The sequence below is a fragment of the Cervus elaphus genome, chromosome 10, assembly GCF_910594005.1.
Source record: "Cervus elaphus chromosome 10, mCerEla1.1, whole genome shotgun sequence".
Taxonomy (NCBI): Eukaryota; Metazoa; Chordata; class Mammalia; order Artiodactyla; family Cervidae; genus Cervus; species Cervus elaphus.
In genome coordinates, this window is record NC_057824.1 from 36,750,258 (window position 1) to 36,772,463 (window position 22,206).

Below are 22,206 nucleotides of genomic sequence, written 5' to 3' on the forward strand. Positions count from 1 at the left end.
ACCTGGGTTCGATCCCTGGGTTGGGAAGATCCCCTGGAGAAGGGAAAGGCTACCCACTCCATATTCTGGCCTGGAGAATTCCGTGGACTGTATAGTCCATGGGGTCGCAGAATTGGACACAGCTGAGCAACTTTCACTTTCACTGATGGTCATTTAGATTGCTGCCTTTTTATGTTTCTGTATTCAACAGTGTTGTAGAAGACACATGTATATGTGCATATTTGCAGAAATTGCTAGGTTAAAGGATTGTGCATTGTGAATTTTAATAGCTACTACCAACATGATCTCGAGAATTCTTTTTATTAATTTATGTGTTCACTAAGAGTGGATGAGGATACTCTTTCTCTAAATCTTCACTAATGCTGGATATTTTCATATATTAAATATTTTTAAATATTGGTAGAAATTTGCCAATCTGATTAGCTGAAATGATGTCCTGTTGTTTTAAAATCTTATATAACTGCGTGCTAGTGAGTTATTTTTCTTTCATTTCATTAGTTTTTGGGAATTTCTTTGTAAATTTCCTTTGCCCAATTTTTTCTTCAGTTGCAATGTTTTCTTTTTTTTTTTCAGTTTATAGGAACCCTTACGAAGATAGTTATAAGGGTTTTGTCAGTTTTGCCTTTTGTCAGTTTTTTTTAATTGCAGATTTTTTTTCTTATTCTTGCTTGTCTTTTTTAACTCTGTGTCTTAATGTGGGTAAATTTTCCAGTCTTTATAGTTGTTGTCTTTCCAGTCTTTTATAGTCGTTGATGTTGCCACTGTACTGAGAAAAGAGAAATTGAATAAAAATAAATTAAAATTAAAGTGCAAATGAAAATCTGAGAAAAGTGATAGGTGATAATAAAAGTGACAAATTTTAAAATTATCCTTTTTCTTCAAACCTGTGGGTCTGTCATTTTAAGAATCACCACTGTTTATCAATAAGAAAGAAAGAGTGTTGACAAATTAAACAGATACAATATCAACTGTTAGATGCATCCTGATTTCAGACATGTTAAAATGTTTAAAAAAAAATATGCACCTTAGAGTTAATGATAGATGTTTTCATAAGCTGAAGTATTCATAGGGGAAAAAATTAAAAATATATATATGGATACACAATGAAAAATAAATCAGGATGAATTCTTAAAATGGAAGTCAGGTTCTATGACTTCCTGGTTAAATCTTCCCAGAGCCGAAATCCACGTGGTTAATCAGTCAAATGGATGCCTCCTCATTTTATTTTCGACCATAGTAACTAGGATCTCGCCGCACTGCCCTCCTGCTGTCCTCTGATTGTGCCAAGCTCTCTCTCGTCTTCAGACCTTTCTTTTTCCTCTCCCGTTGGTCTGGAACTCTTTCCCCCTGGTTTTGCTTGATGGGCTCCATGTTGTCACCCACGTCTCATGTCAGCTGCCACGTCATGCTCTACACATACTATTCTGTTGCTGTTCAGTTGCTCAGCTGTGTCCAGCTCTTCACGGCCCCATGAACTGCAGCACACCAGGCTCCTCAGTCCTCCACTATCTCTTGGAGTTTGCTCAAATTCATGTCCACTGAGTCAGTGATACCATCTAACCATCTCATCCTCTGTCACCCCCTTCTCCTCCCCCCCTCAGTCTTTCCCAGCATCAGGGTCTTTTCCAATGAGTCATCTCTTCGCATCAGGTGGTCAAAGTATTGGAGCTTCAACTTCAGCATCAGTCCTTCCGATGAATATCCAGGCCTGATTTCCTTGAGGATTGACTAGTTTGATCTCCTTGCTGTCCAAGGGACTCTCAAAAGTCAGTTCTCTGGCACTCAGCCTTCTTTATGGTCCAGCTCTCACATCCATACATGACTACTGGAAAAACCATAGCTTTGACTGTATGGACCTTTGTTGGCTAAGTGATGTCTCTCCTTTTTTAATATGCTATCTAGGTTTACCGTCCTCTTTTCTTCATAGCACTTAATACTCTGATGTTATCTTGATTCTTCATTTGTTCTGTGACTCACTGTCTCCCTCTCTGAAGGAATAAGCCTCATGAGAGCAGGGACCCTTCCTGTCTCATTCATCCCTGTATCGCCAGCACCCAAAACAGTGCCTGGGACACAGAGATTGTTAATGGAATAAACACGTACCCGAAGGCTTGAATGAACGAACATTTATGTTTTTGTAATCCATCTCGACTCCTGTGTGGAACTGGATGAATATGAAGTAAAAAGGGCAACCCAATCAAAGCATTTCCAAATATCAGGCATTTCAACTGAACCCTAAGAAGGAGAAACTCTAGGGAGAAGGTTGTTTCAGTCAAGGCAAGTGCAGACAAAGGAGGAGTGTGCAAGGATGCTGAAAGCCCAGAGTGACTGAACTTGGCAGTGGGGCGGGGTGCCTGGCTCACAGGGAAGCTGATGAAGCCGTCAGGGACTGCATCACCTAGGATCTTGGAGGCCGGGCCAAGAAGTCTGGACTCTGTTCTAAGGGAAGTGGGATCCTGTTGCCACAAGACCGCCCCCATCTTTGTAGTGCTCTCTACACTTGCCCACTGTTCATCTTCCCTGCTGGATCACAGGCCTCATGCGGGCAGGACAGGATCTCCCTGTTCATCCTCTTATTCCCAAAACTCAATGCCCCGGACATAGTGAGAGCTCAGTAAGTATTACCAGGTGGACTGATGGACAGTCTGTGTGGTCCAGAAATCCGCCTGAGGCTGAATCCATTTTACAACACGCCCCCCCCCCCCCACCTCTTTTTTAAACTGAAGTGTTCTAGGAAAATCTATGGACCTAGAAGCACCTTGCAGTCCTAATAACGAGTCTGTCTTTGAAGACATACAGTAAATGAGATTGATGGGCTTCACTCCAGCTTAACAGCACATAGGAACCCATCTCTCTTGAAATGCTGACTTGGAGGTGATGGAAGAGATCATGACTTGTATGCCCTGTGGATTCTGTGTGTGTGTGTGTGTTTACACTGTTGCATTGTGTAAATCTTACACTTCTTCATGCCTTTTGTAGGCATGAGCTTAATGGGGCAGATAATTAAAGCCTATGTGAGCTTTTGCTCTGAAACAAACCACTGGAAAGCACATGGCTTAAGATAACAGCTGTCTGTTTATCTCACCATCTTGCAACTTGCCAATTTGGGTTGGGTTCATCTGGGTTGGGGACTTCACTGGTGGCTCAGATGGTTAAGAATCCACCTGCAATGCAGGAGACCCAGGTTTGATCCCTGGGTTGGGAAGATCCCTCAGAGAAGGGAATGGCTACCCACTCCAGTGTTCTTGGACGGAGGAGCCTGGAGGACTGCAGTCCACAGGGTCTCAGAGTCAGACATGACTGAGTGAATAACAGTTTTCATCTGGGTGGAGCTTCTCAGCACCTGCCTGGATTTAATGATCTGTGTCTGGTCTTCACAGAAGACCTCCGTGACATCCTAGGCATTGGGTCAGAGAAGGAGTCCCTACTTTCCTTGGATCACAGTGCCCTAAGCGCCTCAGTAAACTTTTCATAGTGACTCTGGGTTACAAAACATATCAACAATTCTGTTTATTAATAAGTTTAGGTTCAAGCATTGTAAGCATTTATATTCTAACAGTTTCTTGATCATTTGTAAAAAAAGATGCATACAGTTTAAGAACAAATGCTCTTTTAGTTTCCTTCTTAAATAACCACAGTTACTTCCAATGGGATACGTGCTCTTGTCCGGCACATCATGACCTTGCCTGGGAGCCAGGTGGGACCCTACCACCTGTTCCTCTTGGAGTATTGCAAGTGATGTTTGAGCCATAGTGGCTTTTTTTTTTTTTTAAGTCGCAGTCATATCTGATCAACTTTGCAGAGATAGAGTGTCATTAGAAGTGAGTGTACAGAAGTCTCAGGTGGACACTGTGACTGCTTTGGACTGGTGGTTTGCTTGCATCTGATCCATGTTGAGTTTCTGTGTTTCCCTCAAAAATTTATTAAAACATCCTGCTCTGCCAAGTTGGTTGTGTTGTCCCAGGACACCTCAGGGTACACAGTTTGGAAACCAGGAAGCTTGTACTTTAAAAAAATAATTATTTTTGGTTGCACTGGGTCTTTGTTGTGGGGCATGGACTCTTTGTTGCTCCGTGTAGGTTTTCCCTCGTTGCGGCAAGTGGGGGCTGCTCTCGTTGGGGTGCTCATTGCAGTGGATTCTCTTGTTGCAGCTCGCAGGCTCTAGAGCATGGGCTTTCATAGTTGTGGCGCACAGATTTAGTTGCCCTGCGCCATGTGGGATCTTAGTTCCCAGTCCAGGGATCGAATCCATGTCCCTTGCACTGGCAGGCAGATTCTTAACCACTGAACCATCAGGGAAGTCCTGGAGCTCACTCTTTTACATTGCCCTTAATGTTTGCTATAGCCATATGAGGGTTCCGTTGTCTGAATTTTATGTTTAAAAGAGAGGTGGGCGTGAGTGGTGTGTCGTATGACTGGGAACTGGCAGAATAGAGCTTTACTCTTAGGGTTGTTTTGACCCCAAAGCCTGTTCCTCTGCCGACGCGTTTCAGAGGATTTTCATCTTGGGAACCATGTCCTGTTCCCAAGCTACAGTATGTTACGTTTCCCCTATCTGAGAATAATTAGAACTGTTCAAGGATTTTTTTTAAACTTCAACATCAACTAATGATCTTCGAATTTTTGTGTGTAAGTCTAGCACAGTGTTTCTCAGCCTCAGTCCTCCTAACATCTGGGGCTGGATAATTCCCTGTTGGGGGACTGTTCCACACAATGTGTAATGTTTTAGCAGCGTCCCTGACCTCTACCTACAAGACGCCACTAGCATCCCCGAGTTGTGACAACCCAGAATGTCTCCAGACGCCACCCAGTGTTCCGTAGGGACAAAGTTGAGAGCTGCTGCTTGAATGAAATGATGACCAAGCCTGAGGAATAGGATTTTTATACTCGTCTCGCCATTCTGGCCTGGTATTAATTTGTTCTTAATTTTTTTAAAAAACCATGTCATGGTGCTATGCCTTCAGGACGTCTCCCTTTTAAATCCTCTTGGAAGTCAATCCTGTAGTGATTGATCACAGAGAGAGCTACTGGTAGCAGTTTAGGGTTTTAAATCAATGTTAATTTGCTTTCCAGAATTGGGTGGGTACCAGCTATTCCTTGAGAAAGTTGTTCTTATGTGACTATCACACAAAATGCTTTGAAGTCCCCTTCTATTTTTCTCTTTGGAAGTAGAATATAGAAATAAAGGAAGGGATTCTGAATCTCATTTTGGTGAGAAGGTCTTTTTCTTACCTGCTTTCAGAAACATTCTAAAGGCACTAAGGTTTTTCTGTTGTTTTCTGGGTCTCTTGCCACTGTTAGATTTTTGAAAAATGGTGCATTTTCCTAGAATAGCAATGTGTGCTCACTCATGTCTGGCTCTTTTTCGACTCCACGGAAGATAGCCCGCCAGGCTCCTCTGTCCTTGGGATTTTCCAGGCAAGAATACTGGGATGGATTGCCATTTCCTTCCCCTGGGGACCTTCCTGATGCAGGGATTGAACCCAAGTCTCTTGAGTCTCCTACATTAGCAGGTGGAGTCTTTACCACTGTGCCACCTGGGAAGTCCCAGAATAGGATACCTCCCTTGAAACTTACCCTGGGCCTGTATCTTCTTTCTGTTTCTTGTGAAATGAGGGTCAGGCATTCTTCAAGGGCAGATAACAGACTTTCTATTTCTGCACAGCTTGAGTAGCCCCTGACTTCTGAGGATCATGACAGGTGTGGTGTTTGTGTGATTTAGAGTATCAGATTGTATCGTTTGATGACACCTTGGGGTCATTGTGTCTAGGGCTTCCCAGGTAGTATGCCAGCTTGCCTGGGAATACAGCTGGGCCACTGCTGGGTGCAGCCCGGGTCATGGCCCCTTGCAACTCTGCCATACCTTATGTTCAATTGTTAAGAGTAATCATGACCATGTGCAATTTTTGCCTTGCATATACCTTTAGATCCACATCTCTTGGTAAGACGGGTCTCTTGTGAATTGCATGGTCCAAGGGAACCACATGCTTCAACATTCTGGGCCTCTCTCTCTTTTTTTGTGGTCAGGGATGGAAAACCTCAACTTTAATATCTATATTATTTGTCAGGAGGCACATAGGCATTTGAGAGTCATTGCTTGTTTTCACAGCAGGGCAAGCAAGTGCCTTCACATCCTTTATATTCTTTTCTGAACTCGGGTGTTGCAGGGCCCGGGACTGACTCTGGGTCTCCTAGCTTTGTCCTTGGGTGGTTTCCTGCCATCTGGCAGGTTCCTAGAAGGTATATCTTGTTAGCTTACGGGATGTGGCCAAGTGTATTTGAACTAGCTCAGTGGGGTTCTCAGGAAAGTAAGGGAAAACCAGCTCACATGCTTTTTCCCTTCCTCACACCTTTTTGCTGTGGGTTCTCAGGAGAGAACTGAGTTCTCAGCAGGGATGCAGGGTGGCTGTCGAATGTCCCAGCTCCTTCCATAGTTTGTACCTTTGAGAAAGTTGAGCAAACAGTGCTTGGAGTAAATAATCAAGCCATTTAATTTCTTTTTTTATTCTAATCTATCTTTAAAAGTGGAAAGTTTAAATTGAAAAGAATTTGAGGGCTACACAAAAATAATATGACTAGATTGATGAATCTCCTTGTCCCATCGCCTAATTTTATTGCCAGTGTCATTTCATCTGTGCCTGTGGTTCTAAAAGTGTAGTCCCTTGGGACTTCCCTGGTGGTCCAGTGGCTAAGACCCCATGCTTCCAATGCAGGGGGCCTGGGTTTGATCCCTGGTCAGGGAGCTAGATCCCACAAGGCTGCAACTGAGACCAGGTACAGCCAAATAAATAAATGTTGAAAAAATAAATAAAAGTATAGTCCCACACTAACAGCACCAACACAATTGGAAACTTATTAGAAATATGGATTTCCATTTTTGAAAAGACCCTGATGCTGGGAAGGATTGCAGCCAAGAAGAAAAGAAGGCGGCAGAGGATGAGATGGTTAGATGGCATCACTGACTCAATGGACATGAAGCTGAGCAAACTCTGGGAAATAATGAAGGATAGGGAAGACTGGCATGCTCTAGTCCATGGGGTCACGAAGAGTCAGATACAACGTAGTGACGGAATAACAATAACAACATTTTTTAAAAATATGAATCAGAAACTCAGGGGGTGGAGCCTGATCAGTTTTTTCAACAAGGTCTCTGGGTGATTCTGATTCCTGCCAAAGCTTGAGAATCACAATATATACCATTTCTTCCAACCTCTGTTAGAATATCTTAAAGGGAATATTGTTTTACCTTCCTCCTGAGAAACCAGTATGTGGGTCAAGAAGCAACAGTTAGAATCATACATGGAACAACTGACTGGTTCAAAATTGAGAAAGAAGTATGACAAGGCTGTATATTGTCACCTTGTGTATTTAACTTACATGCAGAGTACATCATGCGCGATCCCTGGCTGGATGAATCACAAACTGGAATCAAGATTGCCAGGAAAAATATCAACAGCCTCAAATATGCAGATGATGCCACTCTAATGGGAGAAAGTGAAGAGGAACTAAAGAGCCTTTTAATGAGGGTGAAAGATGAGAGTGAAAAAGTTGGCTTAAAACTCAACATTCAAAAAACTAAGACCATGGCATCTGTTCCTATCACTTCATCACAAATAGAAGGGGAAAAAGTGGAAGCAGTGACAAATTTTATTTTCTTGGGCTCCAAAATCACTGCAGATAGTGATTAAAAGATACTCATTCGAAGGAAAGCTATGACAAACCTAGACAGCATATTAAAAAGCAGAGACATCACTTTACCAGTAAAGGTCCGTATAGTGAAAGCTATGGTTTTTCCAGTAGTTATGTACAGATGTAAGAGTTGGACCATAAAGAAGGCTAAGTGCCAAAGAATTGATTCCTTCGAACTGTGGTGCTGGAGAAGACTCTTGAAGACTCTTGTCTGCTTTGGAAAAGGAGATCAAACTAGTCAGTCCTCAAGGAAATCAACCCTGAATATTCATTGGAAGGACTGATGCTGAAGCTGGAGTGCCAATACTTTGGCCACCTGATTTGAAGAGCTGACTTATTGGAAAAGACCCTGATGCTGGGAAAGATTGAAGGCAAAAGGAGAAGAGAGTGGCAGAGGATGAGATGGTTAGGTAGCCTCACTGATTCAACGGACAGGAATTTGAGCAAACTCCACCCAGGAGATAGTGAAGGACAGGGAAGCCTGTCATGCTGCAGTCCATGGGTTTGCAGAGTCAGACACAACTTAGCGACTGAACAACAAAATATTATTTTATCTGTAAATACTGTTGTACATCAACTGTTTTCTTTTAAATGTAATATCTTGCAAATTGACAAAGCATTTTGAGAGCAATTAGTACCAGTATTTAAATAGGCTTCCTTTTTGATCTCCTGATTCTGCTCATCATGACCAGCATAACTGGGCAAGTCCTTTGTAATATGTATATAAGGATATTCATTGCAATGCCTCAGATGAAATAAATTTGGAAATACTGCCTGTCGAATACTGAGTGATTGGCTAAGTAAGTTGTTTTATCTTCTCAGTGAAGCACTGTGATATCATTACAGAGAATGTTGTCCCTCATACTTTTTTTTTTCCCCACGTTTTATTTTATACTGGAATATAACCCATTAACAATGTTGTGATAGTTTCAGGTGAGTAGCAAAGAGACTCAGCCATACATATACATGTAACCATTCTCCCCCAGACTCCCCTCCTATCCAGGCTGCCACATAACATTGAACTGAGTTCCATGTGCTGTACAGTATGTGATTGTTGGTTGTCCATTTTAAATACAGCAGTGTGAATGTGTCCATCCCAAACTCCCTAACTGTCCCTTCCCCCATCCTTCCCCCCAGCAGCCATAAGTTCTTGCTCTAAGCCTGTGAGTCTCTTCCTGTTTTGTAAGTTAAGTTCACTTGTTCCTGATAACTGTTGTTAAATAGGAAAAGCTTTCAGAACAAGTATTGGGTGGTCCCATTTTCTTTTGTTGTGCAAAGTGTGTGTGTGTGTGTGTGTATTTGAGGGGGGAGAATGGGGGGAGGATGTGTCTGTGTTGTGTATATGAATTTAAGCACATAGAAAAAGGGATAGAATGCTATACATTAAAACACTAATAGTTACCTTTGAAACATATGATTTTAGTTAATTTTCACCTCGTCTTTCTTGATTTTTCCCCCCTATAATGAGCATGCATTTTTATAGTGGAGAAAAACAGTACATTTACTTTTGTTTTGAAAAAGCCACGTCCATTGAAGTTACAATCTCTTCCTAATCAGTTTCTGTTGAAATTACCATCTCTTCTTGCATTTACAGATGGGCACATGATGGATTCAACAAGATATGCCATCATTGGAGCAGATCTCCGAGATATACCTGACCTGGAAGAGAAGCTAAAGAAATGTAACATGAGTACACAGTGAGATTTTTTTTTAACCTCTTACATTTGTGATTTCGTGCTAATTGAAGATAAGGCCAGTTGGAAATATGGTGTAATTACATATACCATCTTGTCCCCTGTAATCTTTAGAGTAGTTTCTGAAGTTTTTTTCATTGCTATTTAGAGTAGTTTTCTGAAGTTTTTTAAGAAGCAGTGTTCCCCAAGTCTGTTTTCCCATGAGAATCACTCATCGCTTTTGTAAAATACTGATTCCTAATATCATAAGTTTGAGGGGAGATAATTGTATACATAGAAACATATAATTGTAACATATGTAAGAAAGGATTAGCATCCAGGATATAAAAGAATAGCTACTATTTTTTTTTTAAAAAGCCTGGTGGAAAAATGGGCAAAGGATAGATGACCAGGCAGCTCAGAGGAAACTGGGTATCATGTTAAAACAGCATTGAACTTCAGTGGTAATCAGATGAAATTCTGTTTTACTATCACCAGGTTGGAAGAAATGTAGAAGTCTGACAGTATCAAGTGTTGGCAAGGATATTGGGGGAAAGGAATGGTCATACACCACTGGTAGAAGTGATCTTGGTATGACCACTGCAAGGAGCAATCTGGAATTTAGTAAAATTGCCAATATCATGTGATATTGCAGTTCCATGTTTGGGTGTGTCTCTCCCGAGAAGGTCTACATGTATGTACAAGGAGGATGTTCATTTTTAGTAGCAGAAAATTGGAAACAACTGAAATGTCCATCAGGAGGAGAATGGATGAATGGTATATAAAATACATGACTTTGGAGAGAGCTCAAAAATTTAATGTTGAGTTTTTAAAAATTAGATGGCAGAGTTGTATGCAGAGTGTGATATCAAATGTGTAAAATCAACTCCTCCCCCCAAATACTGTATTTTTGAGATTACATGTATACATCAAGGAAGTATTTTTAAAATGGACCAGAAGGGTACACACCAAATTCTTGAGTGTGGGTACCTTTGGGAGGCAGAGGAGGGGAGTGGGAGGAGTGGTTTTAGCACAGTGATGCTGGTCAAATGGATAAAGAGCTAGTGGGAGGAAAAGGCATACCTACTTGGTCTGCCATAGGTGAAGATAACACTTTCAAGGATATTTGAGGTGAAAGACTCAAGGGAGAGGTTTGGAAGGAAGGGAAGGAAAAGGGAAAGTTATTTAAATAAATAAATTGAAGGCAAGGAATCAGCAGCAAACAGTGAAAAACGAACAATGAGGGAAATCACTGGAGGAGAGGGAAGGGAGGAAAAAGAGCATGGACTGCGTTAACTAGCCTTTGAGGGAAGAGAAACACCCCCCAGTCTCCTGAGACGGGAGGAAGGAGGCTAAGGACAGATACAAATACAGACGAGCTTTGGGCAGTGGAGGGTGAGGGAAGTATAGAGGGTGGAAGAGTGATCTTCCTGACGCATCAGCATGGCGATGGCCGTCATCTCAGCGTATTGAAGTTCTCGCTCACATTTCTTCTGGAATCATCAGCTAGGTTGTCATTCACAGGATTTACGTCCCCACCAGCCCACATGTCAAAATGGGCTTTGTCACTCCAGCTTTACTGTCTGAATCTGTCTCACTTGAGTGTTCAGAAGTAAGGTCCATACATTGCGAAGAGTATTTATACTTCTTTTTTCCTTTGGGGAGACCCTTGCATGGTTCACAAATTGCAGAATATGGTGTGTTTTCTTAAATTTATTTTTTTAAATTGAAGTATAGTGATAAACAATGTTGTGTTAGTTTTTGCTGTGTAACGCAGTGACTCAGTGATACACACATTTACGTTCTTATTTATATTCTTTTGCATTATGATTTATTGCAGAATATTGAGTATAGTTCCCTGTGCTATACAGTGGGACCTTGTTGAGTATCCATTCTATATATAATTGTTTACGTCTGCTAATCCCAAACGTAGTCCCTTCCTCCTTCGCCCCCCGCCCCCACCCTTGGCAACCACAGACTTGATCTCTGTGTCTGTGAGCCTGCTTCTGTTTATAGATAGGTGCCTTTGGGCCATGTTTTAAGGTCCACGTATAAGTGATGTCATACGGTATTTGTCTTTCTCTTCAGACTTACTTCACTTAGCGTGATAGTCTCTAGTTGCATCCATACTGATGCAGATGCCACTGTTTCATTCTTTTTTATGACTGAGTAGTATTTTGTTGAATATATATACCACATCTTCTTCATCCGTTCCTCTGTCAATGGACATTTAGGTTGTCTCCATGTTTTGGCTATTGTGAATAGTGCTACTCTGAACATAGGAGTTCCTGTATCTTTTTGAATTGTAGTTTTGTCCAGATATATGTCCAGGAGGGGGATTGCTGGATCATATGGTAATTCTATTTTTAATTTTCTGAGGAACCTCCATACTGTTTTCCATAGTGGCTGCACCAACTTATGTTCCCACCAACAGTGCAGGAGGGTTCCCTTTTCTCCACACCCTCTCCAGCATTTTTATTTGTAGACTTCTGAATGAGGGCCATTCTGACCAGCATGAGGTGATACCTCATTGTAGTTTTGATTTTCATTTCTCTAATAATTAGCGGTGCTGAGCAAGTAGTGTGTTTTCTTTTAGCAGAAGGAAAGTCTTGACTTTCAAGGGTGTGTTGCTAGATTTCTTGGGAGCGTGTGGGTTTGTGAAGGTCAGCAGGAGATTAGTTTTTAAAGCTGATACCAGTGGACTTGGAGCCCACTCAGAATGAAGAGAGCATGAGTCTTGGAATCTTACCCTGGATTCCTATCTTACTTCTGCTTGTTGTTATTGTTGTTCAGTCACCCAGTCGTGTCTGACTCTTTGCGACCCCATGGACTGTAGCATGCAAGTCCTCTCTGTCCCTTACCATCTCCTGAAGTTTGCCCAAGGTCATGTCCATTGCATCGGTGATGCCATCCAGGCATCTCATCCTCTGACGCCCTCTTCTTCTGCCCTCAATCTTTCCCAGCATCAGGGACTTTGCAGTGAGTTAGCTGTTTGTATCAGATGACCAAAATACTAGAGTTTCAGCTTCAGCATCAGTCCTTCCTACAAATATTCAGGGTTGATTTCCCTTGAGATTGACTGGTTTGATCTCCTTGTTGTCCAAGAGACTCCCAGTAGTTTTTTCTAGCTTCCACATATGATTATACAGTAGAAGTGGTAAAAAAAAATTCAAGGGATTAGATCTGATAGAGTGCCTGAAGAACTATGGTTGGAGGTTCATGACATTGTACAGGAAGCAGTGATCAAGACCATCTCCAAGAAAAAGAAATGCAAAAAGGCAAAATGGTTGTCTGAGGAGGCCTTACAAATAGCTGAGAAAAGAAGAGAAGTTAAAGGCAAAGGAGAAGAGGAAAGATATACCCATTTGAATACAGGTCCAAAGAATAGCAAGGAGCGATAAGAAAGCCTTCCTCAGTGATCAGTGCAAAGAAAGAAAGGAAAACAATAGAATGGGAAAGACTAGAGATCTCTTCAAGAAAATTAGAGATACCAAGAGAACAGTTCATGCAAACATGGGCTCAATAAAGGACAGAAATGGTATGGACCTAACAGAAGCTATTAAGAAGAGGTGGCAAGAATACATGGACGAACCATACAAAAAAGATCTTCATGACCCAGATAATCTCGATGGTGTGATTACTCACTTAGAGCCAGACATCCTGGAATGCAAAGTCAAGTGGGCCTTAGAAAGCATCACTATTAACAAAGCTAGTGGAGGTGATGGAATTCCAGTTGAGCCATTTCGAATCCTAAAAGATGATGCTGTGAAAGTGCTGCACTCAGTATGCCAGCAAATTTGGAGAACTCAGCAGTGGCCACAGGACTGGAAAAGGTCAGTTTTCATTCCAATCCCAAGAAAGGCAACGCCAAAAAAATATCCAAACTACCGTACAATTGTACTCATCTCACACGCTCGCAAAGTAATGCTCAAAATTCTCCAAGCCAGGCTTCACCAGTATGTGAACCGTGAACTTCCAAATGTTCAAGCTGGATTTAGAAAAGGCAGAAGAACCAGAGGTCAAATTGCCAGCATCTGTTGCATCATTGAAAAAGCAAGAGAGTTCCAGAAATACATCTATTTCTGCCTTATTGACTATGCCAAAGCCTTTGACTGTGTGGATCACAACAAACTGTGGAAAATTCTGAAAGAGATGGGAATACCAGAACACCTGATCTGCCTCCTGCGAAATCTGTATGCAGGTCAGGAAGCAACAGTTAGAACTGGACATGGAACAACAGACTGGTTCCAAATCGGGAAAGGAGTACGTCAAGGCTGTATATTGTCACCCTGCTTATTTAACTTATATGCAGAGTACATCATGAGAAACGCTGGGCTGGAAGAAGCACAAGCTGGAATCAAGATTGCCAGGAGAAATATCAATAACGTCAGATACACAGATGACACCACCCTTATGGCAGAAAGCAAAGAAGAACTGAAGAGCCTCTTGATGAAAGTGAAAGAGGAGAGTGAAAAAGATGGCTTAAAGCTCAACATTCAGAAAACTAAGATCATGGCATCTGGTCCTATCACTTCATGGCAAATAGTTGGGGAAACAATGGAAACAGTAAGAGATTTTATTTTCTTGGGCCCCAAAATCACTGCAGATAGTGATTGCAGCCATGAAATTAAAAGACACTTGCTCCTTGGAAGAAAAGCACAGCACATTAAAAAGCAGAGACATTACTTTGCTAACAAAGGTCCATCTAGTCAAAGCTATGGTTTTTCCAGTAGTCATGTATGGATCTGAGAGTTGGACTATAAAGAAAGCCAGGTGCCGAAGAATGGATGCTTTTGAACTGTGGTGTTGGAGAAGACTCCTGAGAATCCCTTGGACTGCAAGGAGATCCAACCAGTCCATCCTAAAGGAGATCAGTCCTGACTATTCATTGGAAGGACTGATGCTGAAGGTGAAACTCCAATCCTTTGGCCACCTCATGCGAAGAACTGACTCAATGGAAAAGACCCTGATGCTGGGAAAGATTGAAGACGGGAGGAGAAGGGGACCACAGAGGTTGAGATGGTTGGATAGCATCACTGACTCGATAGACATGAGTTTGAGTAAGCTCCGAGAGTTGGTGATGGACAGGGAAGCCTGGCATGCTATAGTCCATGGGGCTGCAAAGAGTCAGACGTGACTGAGCGACTGAACTGAACTGAACTGAACAGTTCGAAGGCATCGATTCTTTGGCTTTCCGCCTTCTTTACAGTCCAACTCTCACAACAGTACGTGACTCCTGGGAATACCATAGCCTTGACTATACAGACCTTTATCAGCAGATTAATGTCTCTGCTTTTCAACATACTGTCTGACTTTGTCATAACTTTTCTGCCAGGAAGCTTACTTCTGCTTACTAGTTGTTTAATAGAGGGCAGGGTTTTGGGGTTTTTGCTTTTTTTAATCTGTTTGAGCCTTGGTGTCTTCATTTATGAACTGGGATAAAAACTATTTCACAAGATGGTCTTGAAGATCAGGTAGCGCATGTGAAAACAGTTGAGAAATTGGCACATATTAGGCCCCTGAGTCAGCTGCATCTGACTGAATACAGTTGCAGCTGAATAGCCAGCTATTTGGAAAATGTGCTGGAAGGTCATGGAAGTAATCGTGTATAAATCAGACTAGATCTGCATAGGAAGTTTGCCTCACTTTGGAGATCTACGAAATAGATGAAGAACAATTGGTGTAACAAGTATTCAGATTTCATTTGTGTTCTCTTTTTTCCTTTATGGGCTGTCTTGTCTGTTTTTCTTTCACTTTCATTTTAAAGAGTGTTAATCCTCTTTCTAATGTTGCTAATGGCTACCTCTTACAAAATATATTGTAAATATGTCTAACTTCATTTTTTAAATGATTCAAATCTACAAAAAAGTTGCAAAAATCATGCAAAAAATTCCCAAATAGGCTTCTTTACCTGGCCTGGGCTTAGCTGGGTGATTCATCTGCTAGGGGCCAGGTTTAGCTCAGGTCCTCTGGGGTTTGTTCATGTGTGGAGAACAGATTGGTCAGTGGAGCTGCGTCATTCTCAACCACAGGACCTCTCCTCTGAGCGCAAGCTCGCTTGGGTTCATTTCCATAGTGGTTTCAGGTTTCCAAGTACAGCAGGAGAGCAAGCCCAGCGTCCAGGTCCTTTCCAAGCTTCTGCTGATATCATGTCTGTTGCTATTCCATTGGCCAAAGCAAGTTACACGACTCACCCAGATTGCAGGGGGAGGGAAACAATCTCTGCCTCCTGAGTGGGGAGACTCTGCCTGGTCAGAGTGCCACAGTGTGGGTGTACAGTTAGGAAGAACTTGTAGCCATTTTTATAGTCTGCGTTTTCAACAGCCAGACAAAAATCATCGCTGATCACTCACCTTTTTGCATTGTAAAACTGAAAATTCGTGCTGCATTGATGGTTAATATGAAAACTGAAAACCGAAAGCACTGGGGTATGAACTGCAATGTGAGTGCATTTAGAGAGTCCCACCTGGATGAAAACCTATCTATGTGCCTTTTTTTCTTCCCTTAAGATTGCCGACCCTCCTGATAGCCGAATGTGTGCTGGTGTACATGACTCCGGAGCAGTCTGCAAACCTCCTCAAGTGGGCCGCCAACAGTTTCGAGACTGCCATGTTCATAAACTACGAACAGGTAAGAGGAAGCTCAAGAAATCCGCGTTCTGCACAGGACTCCAGGGGTGACTTTTCCGCTCTTGAGCACCCTTGGAATATGCTTTCCCTTATTCTTTTCCTTCTGCCTCTGTAGTTCTCATATAGCTCCTTTGTTAAATCAATTCCAGCAAACCTAGTATTCTTTTCTTTTCTTGAGGTTTATGTATTTAATTGTTTTTTGGTTGAACTGGGTCTTGGTTGCGCACCTGGGCTTTCTCTGGTAGCAGCCAGCAGGGACTACTCTCTGCGGTGCCAGGGCTTCTTGTGTGGTGGCTTCTCTTGCTGCGGAGCATGGGCTCGAGAGTGTGGGCACAGTAGTCGTGGAACGTGGGCTTAGTTGCCATGCGGCACGTGGGGTCTTCCCGGACTAGGGACTGAACCGGTGTCCCTTCCATTCCAGGGTGGATTCCCAACCACTGCCCTAAACCAAGTATTTTTGAGTTCATGACTGCCTGCAAACTTTTATGTAGAGTTTCTGGAACTTCCATCTTGGCCTTTAAGGAAGCTTTTTGTGTTCTTACTTTATCTCCGTGTTTACTGTAAAGTCATAGATCGTGATGGAGGGAATTTTGGCTGTCATCAGGGTAGGGGTAGGGAACTCACATGCCTTCAGAGGCAGATAGTGATGCAGATGGAAGAAGCTGGCCAGGTGCCATAGGGTGTGAAGTGGTGGGGCCTGTGGTGAACTGGGACACCCACGTTCCATTTCACGAGATGCCCGCTTTTCACTGCCAGTCAGTTATTACCACGTGGAGTGAGCCTAGAGTTGCCTGAACTCCCGATTTTGCAAGAGAGATTAGAAATCCAGGGTTTTACTGTTAACATTTCCTGTGGTTCAGCTGGAATGAGCTGAGCTGAGCTCAATGAGCTCACAGCTCCTGCAATGTGGGAGACCTGGGTTCAATCCCTGGGTTGGGAAGACCCCCTAAAGAAGAGAATGGCTACCCACTCCAGTATTCTGGCCTGGAGAATTCCAAGGACTGAATTCCTGGAGAATTCACTTCACTTTCCTAATTTCTAAAATCACTGAGTCTGGCCTCTGGTTTGTTGTTCTTTTCTCATCTGGTGCCTAAAAGGTTAGGTTTTAGTGTTTTGGAATAATTCGTCTTGGGTCTGTGTGACCTGCAGCAGAATTGCTTTGTGGTTGGGAGTTTGTGCTGTGGAGACAGACTGCCTAGCTCTGTGATCTGGTCAAGTTACTTAACCTCTCTGTGCCTGTTTCCTCATCTGAAAAATGAAGATAACGATACCCCAACTTCATCGTTCATAAATGAGCTAACAGGTGCACAAGCATTGACAGCATTAAGTAAGCTGTTATTAATTCAGTTACTATTTGGATCTCTCAGAGCCCCAGGGATAAGAATACCTGCCTCTCAAGTCTAAATAATCCAGACTAAATTTGGCAAGTGCATTCATTAAAAAAAGAAGAAGACTTGCCTCTCTGGATTATTATGGGAATTCCTGAGATGTTGAACAGCAGTGGACTGGTGATGAGCAGTGCCAGTACATGTTAGCTGCTGTTATTGTTTATTTTAGTTTAGCTTTATTGATTTTATTTTATTTTTTTTACCGCTTTTTATTTTATTTTCAAATGTTATTACAGATAAGGGCAGTGCAGCGCCTTGCCCAGTGTGACATAGCTACATACAGGTCTGGGACTGGACCTTGGTCTCCTGTCTTCCCCACCCCCCACCCAGCCCAGGTTCTGGTATAGGTGGTTCTTGGTTGGTTGAGTTTTCTTCTTTTCCTCTCTTTAATTGGAAGCATTCCTCAGATTCAGTCTTTTTTTTTTAAATTTAAATATTTATGTATGTATTTTTGACTGCACTGGGTCTTCGTCGCTCGCATGGGCGTTCTCTGGTTGCAGAGTGGGGACTCCTCTCGAGTTGTGCTCAGACTTCTCATTGCAGTGGCTTCTCTTGTGGAGCACAGGCTTCAGGGCACACAGGCTTCAGTAGTTGCGGCTCACGGGCTTAGTTGCCCCGAGGCATGTGGGATCTTCCCGGACCAGGGTTCGAGCCGGCATCCCCTGCCCTGCACAGTGGATTCTTAACCACTGGACCACCAGGGAAGCAGACGTCGTCTTTTGACCTGGTGAATGAATATAATGGCTGCTGGCCTCGTCAGTCTGTACTATCAACATGGAGGAATCCTGACGACCTGTCTCTGTTTTCAGGACACCATACCTGGGGAGAAGGAATTTCACTTCCCACGTGTCCACACGTTTCAGATGTGTACTGTTTCATTTGTGTGTTCTTTTATTCAACATCACGTGAGAGATAAAGGGTTAAATAAATTTTGGCCAGAGACCCTGTCAACTTTGGAGCAGGGCTGAGATTGTACTAGTTTTTAGTATGTTGACCACAGCTGTCCCTCAATGGGGTTAAACCCTGACCACCACCTTCATTTTGTGAATAATCAACTTTTAATTCATTTATTTCTTGACAAGTACAGAATCATCAGCCTTGTGTTCGTCAATTGCTCATATGTCTTATGTTGTTATTTAATTAATAGTTAAATGACAAAACAACATGGATGATGATTATTTCATTAATAATGATTTCAGATTCTTAGGATTTGATTACTTATATAGCCGGCGCTTTTCTTTGAGTTTCATATATATTAACCTGTTTAATCATTACAACAGCCCACAAGGTAGGTACTAGTACTATTCCTGGTTTTACAGGTAAGGGTTTGAACCAAGGGATTAGGTATCTTGCTCACAGCTATTAAATATCAAGCCAAGATTCAAACCGAGGCAATAAAATAAAGGAGTTTGTGCTCACAAATAAGCTTCTATTCCTAATGAATAGTCTCCAGTCATATCATTACTGCCATATAAGCCCTATGCATCCCCCCACAAAAAAGAGTAACATTGGTTCTTGTCTTGCAGAGGATTGGGGAGTCACTTCATATATTGTTAAAGTGCTGAATTTTTGATACCTTATATATGACAAAGTACCAGTGTGTGCACTACATTAATGTGCATAATATGTTGTTTTGCACACATATATACGTGATGTTATTTATTTATTTAAACTGGAGGCTGATTACTTTACAATATTGTAGTGGTTTTTGCCATACATTGACGTGCATCAGCCATTTTGCACACATATATACATGATGTTTTTTAAACCTTTTTTTTTTTTTTTTATTCAGAGGTAGGTAAGGTGGTCTGGTATTCCCATCTCTTTAAGAATTTTCCACAGTTTGTTGTGATCCTCACAGTCAAAGTCTTCAGCATAGTCAGTGAAGCAGAAGTAGATGTTTTTCCTGGAACTCTCTTGCTTTTTCGATGATCCAACGGATGTTGGCCATTTGATCTCTGGTTCCTCTGCTTTTTCTAAATCCTGTTTTGAAATATATCTGAAAGTTTTTGGTTCACGTACTGTTGAAGCCTAGCTTGAAGGATATTGAGCATTACCTTGCTAGAATGTGAAATGAGTGCAATTGTGTAGTAGTCTGAACATTCTTTGGCGTTTCTTCTTTATTCAGAAAGTAGTGCCACATGCAAATAAAAAAAAAGTCATCTAGTTTGAAGGGTAAACAAAGAAAAGTTTCTCATCTATCGCAGACCTCAGCCTCTAACCTGGGAAGCAACCTCGCTGTATTCTAGAATTTTCCTGTGCATATATAAATGTGAAGAGAGAGTTTTTTTTTCTCCTAAAGATAGATGCGAGCATACAGTACACATCCCTCTGTAAATTACTTTTCAAGAGTTTATCTTAGGGGCCATCTCATATCTGTCTATCTTCTTTTTATGTTTTCATGGATATATGGTATTTCATTGTATAAACCTGCCAGAATTTATTTAACCCCAAGCAATGGGTATTTAAGTTCTTTCCAGATCCTTTCTATCATACATAGTGCTGCAGTAAATGTTCTTGCATCTTTGCATACACACGCAAGTCTACCTGTGAGACGGGCTCCTAGCAGTGGAGTTATCTGGTGCCAGGCTGAGTGTTTGCAATGGATGAACTCTGCCCAGTTGCCTTTCAAGGGCTTACTTCATCAGCACTGCACTTGGGGTTCCATGACCTACACTGGGTATTGTCAGCCTTGACTGCTTAGAAATAGGAGGTGGTTATTTTAATTTGCATGTTTTAAGAGCCAGAGAGACCCTGTGGCAGCACCCAGCCTCCTCTCTCCCTTCCCAGGTGAACATGGATGACCGGTTTGGGCAGATCATGATCGAGAACCTGCGGAGACGACAGTGTGACCTGGCCGGAGTGGAGACTTGCAAGTCGTTGGAGTCGCAGGTCAGAGGGCAGAGACCCAGATGCCCCTTGTACCCTTGGCCAACCGAGAAAGGGCCTCCTCCCTCCGCAGATGGGAGAATGTGAGAGTCCTTCCGGAGTGCCTGCCTGCGGGCAGCCAGGGCTCCGCGTGGGCCACTGGGTCATCCTGTGGGGGAGATCCAAGCCCTGTGCTACCATCTTAACATAGAAAATACAAGTTTACATTTCCTGTCTCCTGTTGCTTTAATTTTTTATTATGCTGTTTTTCAAACAACATAAGAGTAGAGGAAATAATTAAAGCGAACACCTATGTCCCACCAGCCAGCTTCAATAATTAATAATATTTTGTCATTGCCATATTGTTACCCCTTCCCCCAAATTTTTGTTGGTGGTGTCATTGGAAAGGTGGCTCAGTGGTAAAGAATCTGCCGGCAGTTCAGGATTCACGAGTAGATGTGGGTTCAATCCCTGGGTCAGGAAGATCCCCTGGAGGAGGAAATGGCAACCCACTCCAGTATTCTTGCCTGGATAATCCCACGGACAGAGAAGCCTGGCGGGCTGCAGTCCATGGGGTCACAAAGAGTCGGACATGACTGAGTGTCTGAGCACATCATTGGAATATTTAAGGCAAATCCCAGACAATGTTTCATTTTCCTCATAAGTACTTCAGTGTGAATCTCGTACCAGTAAGGACCTTCCTCTGCCCAGGATATTGATGATACCATGATCACATCTGACAAGTCAACATACTCCTTCATAGCAGCTGACACCCACCCAATTCATACTTGGTTTTACCAGTCGTCTAAAAAATTGTTCATGGTTGGTGTATTTGAATCAGGATCCAAACATGATTCGCACTTTGTACTTGACTTAAATTCTTGCAATCTGTAATTGTTACCCCAAAATTTAGAAATTTTTTGGTGAAGAGGCACTTCCCCACCCCCTACCCCCTTTTAAATGACTTAGTTTTTACATGGCTTATGTTATTACCACCAGGGCCCTTTAAAAACCTGTTGCTTACATAGAAGAGTTTCTTCCTTTATTTCTCTTTAAATATTATACTTTGGAGTGTCCCCACTATTGAGTAGAGAAAAGGGGGAAAATGAGAAGACAGATGAGAGGGTCCAGAACGGGCTTTTGAAAGAGGAGCCCTCCGAGGGAAGCAGTGTGTGCAAAGAGCGCCCGGGTCTTGTGACAGCTCCGGTCGTCTCCCTTTCTCTCCACCCCACGTTTTAGAGAGAACGGCTCCTGACCAGCGGCTGGGAGTCGGTGTCAGCCATTGACATGATGGAATTGTACAGCAAGCTGCCTCGTGCCGAAGTGATCAGGTACGGGATTGACAAGAGTCCGCTCCATGGCAAGTAATTGTGAATGAAAGGCATCGTTGTCCATACCTGTTAATGTTTAAAAAAAAAAAAAACAAACCCAACCCCAAACTAGACCTATTTTGAAATAAGTTAACTGCTGCTAACATAGATTAAACATTGCTAGCTCCTTGAGAGTAACTCATTAGCTATTAGCCAAGATAAGGTTTATGCCCAAACAGGTTATTTTAGTCAAAAATAAGCAGTTACACCTCTGCAGTGGAAATCTTGCACAATCCCTGTGTTTTGGAAAAGGAGGAAAGTCACGTTGCCCAAGGGGTCCTAAGGGGGTGGGGGAGTCTGCTTATGGATTTTTATTTTATTTTTTTTTATTTTTATTTTTTTTGCTTATGGATTTTTAAAGTGGACTTTCCCCCTCATTATAAAAGAAATACATGCTTGTTGTTCTAAAACAGTTTTCAAGTAAAGTGTGTGAAGTATAGAGCAGTTGTGTGCTGTGAATAAATCAGAGTATATTCTTTTTCTATGTGTATATAAATATTTATCAATCTATAGATTTGTATTTTTTGAATCAGTAGATTGATGCATGTATTTGTCTGTAAACCACCATCCTTTCAAAAGCTTAACAATA

The 22,206-nt window shown here is 42.2% G+C and overlaps 1 protein-coding gene across 1 annotated transcript in view; it reads left to right on the plus strand.

The window, feature by feature from the left end:
* LCMT1 (leucine carboxyl methyltransferase 1) overlaps positions 1-22,206 on the plus strand; it is a 65,671-nt gene that overhangs the window by 39,137 nt on the left and 4,328 nt on the right. Inside the window, exons 6-9 of the mRNA XM_043914550.1 lie at positions 9,284-9,386; positions 15,872-15,992; positions 20,170-20,271; positions 21,487-21,578. Of these exons, the coding sequence (XP_043770485.1) occupies positions 9,284-9,386; positions 15,872-15,992; positions 20,170-20,271; positions 21,487-21,578 (418 nt within the window). The remainder of the gene's footprint in view (positions 1-9,283; positions 9,387-15,871; positions 15,993-20,169; positions 20,272-21,486; positions 21,579-22,206) is intronic.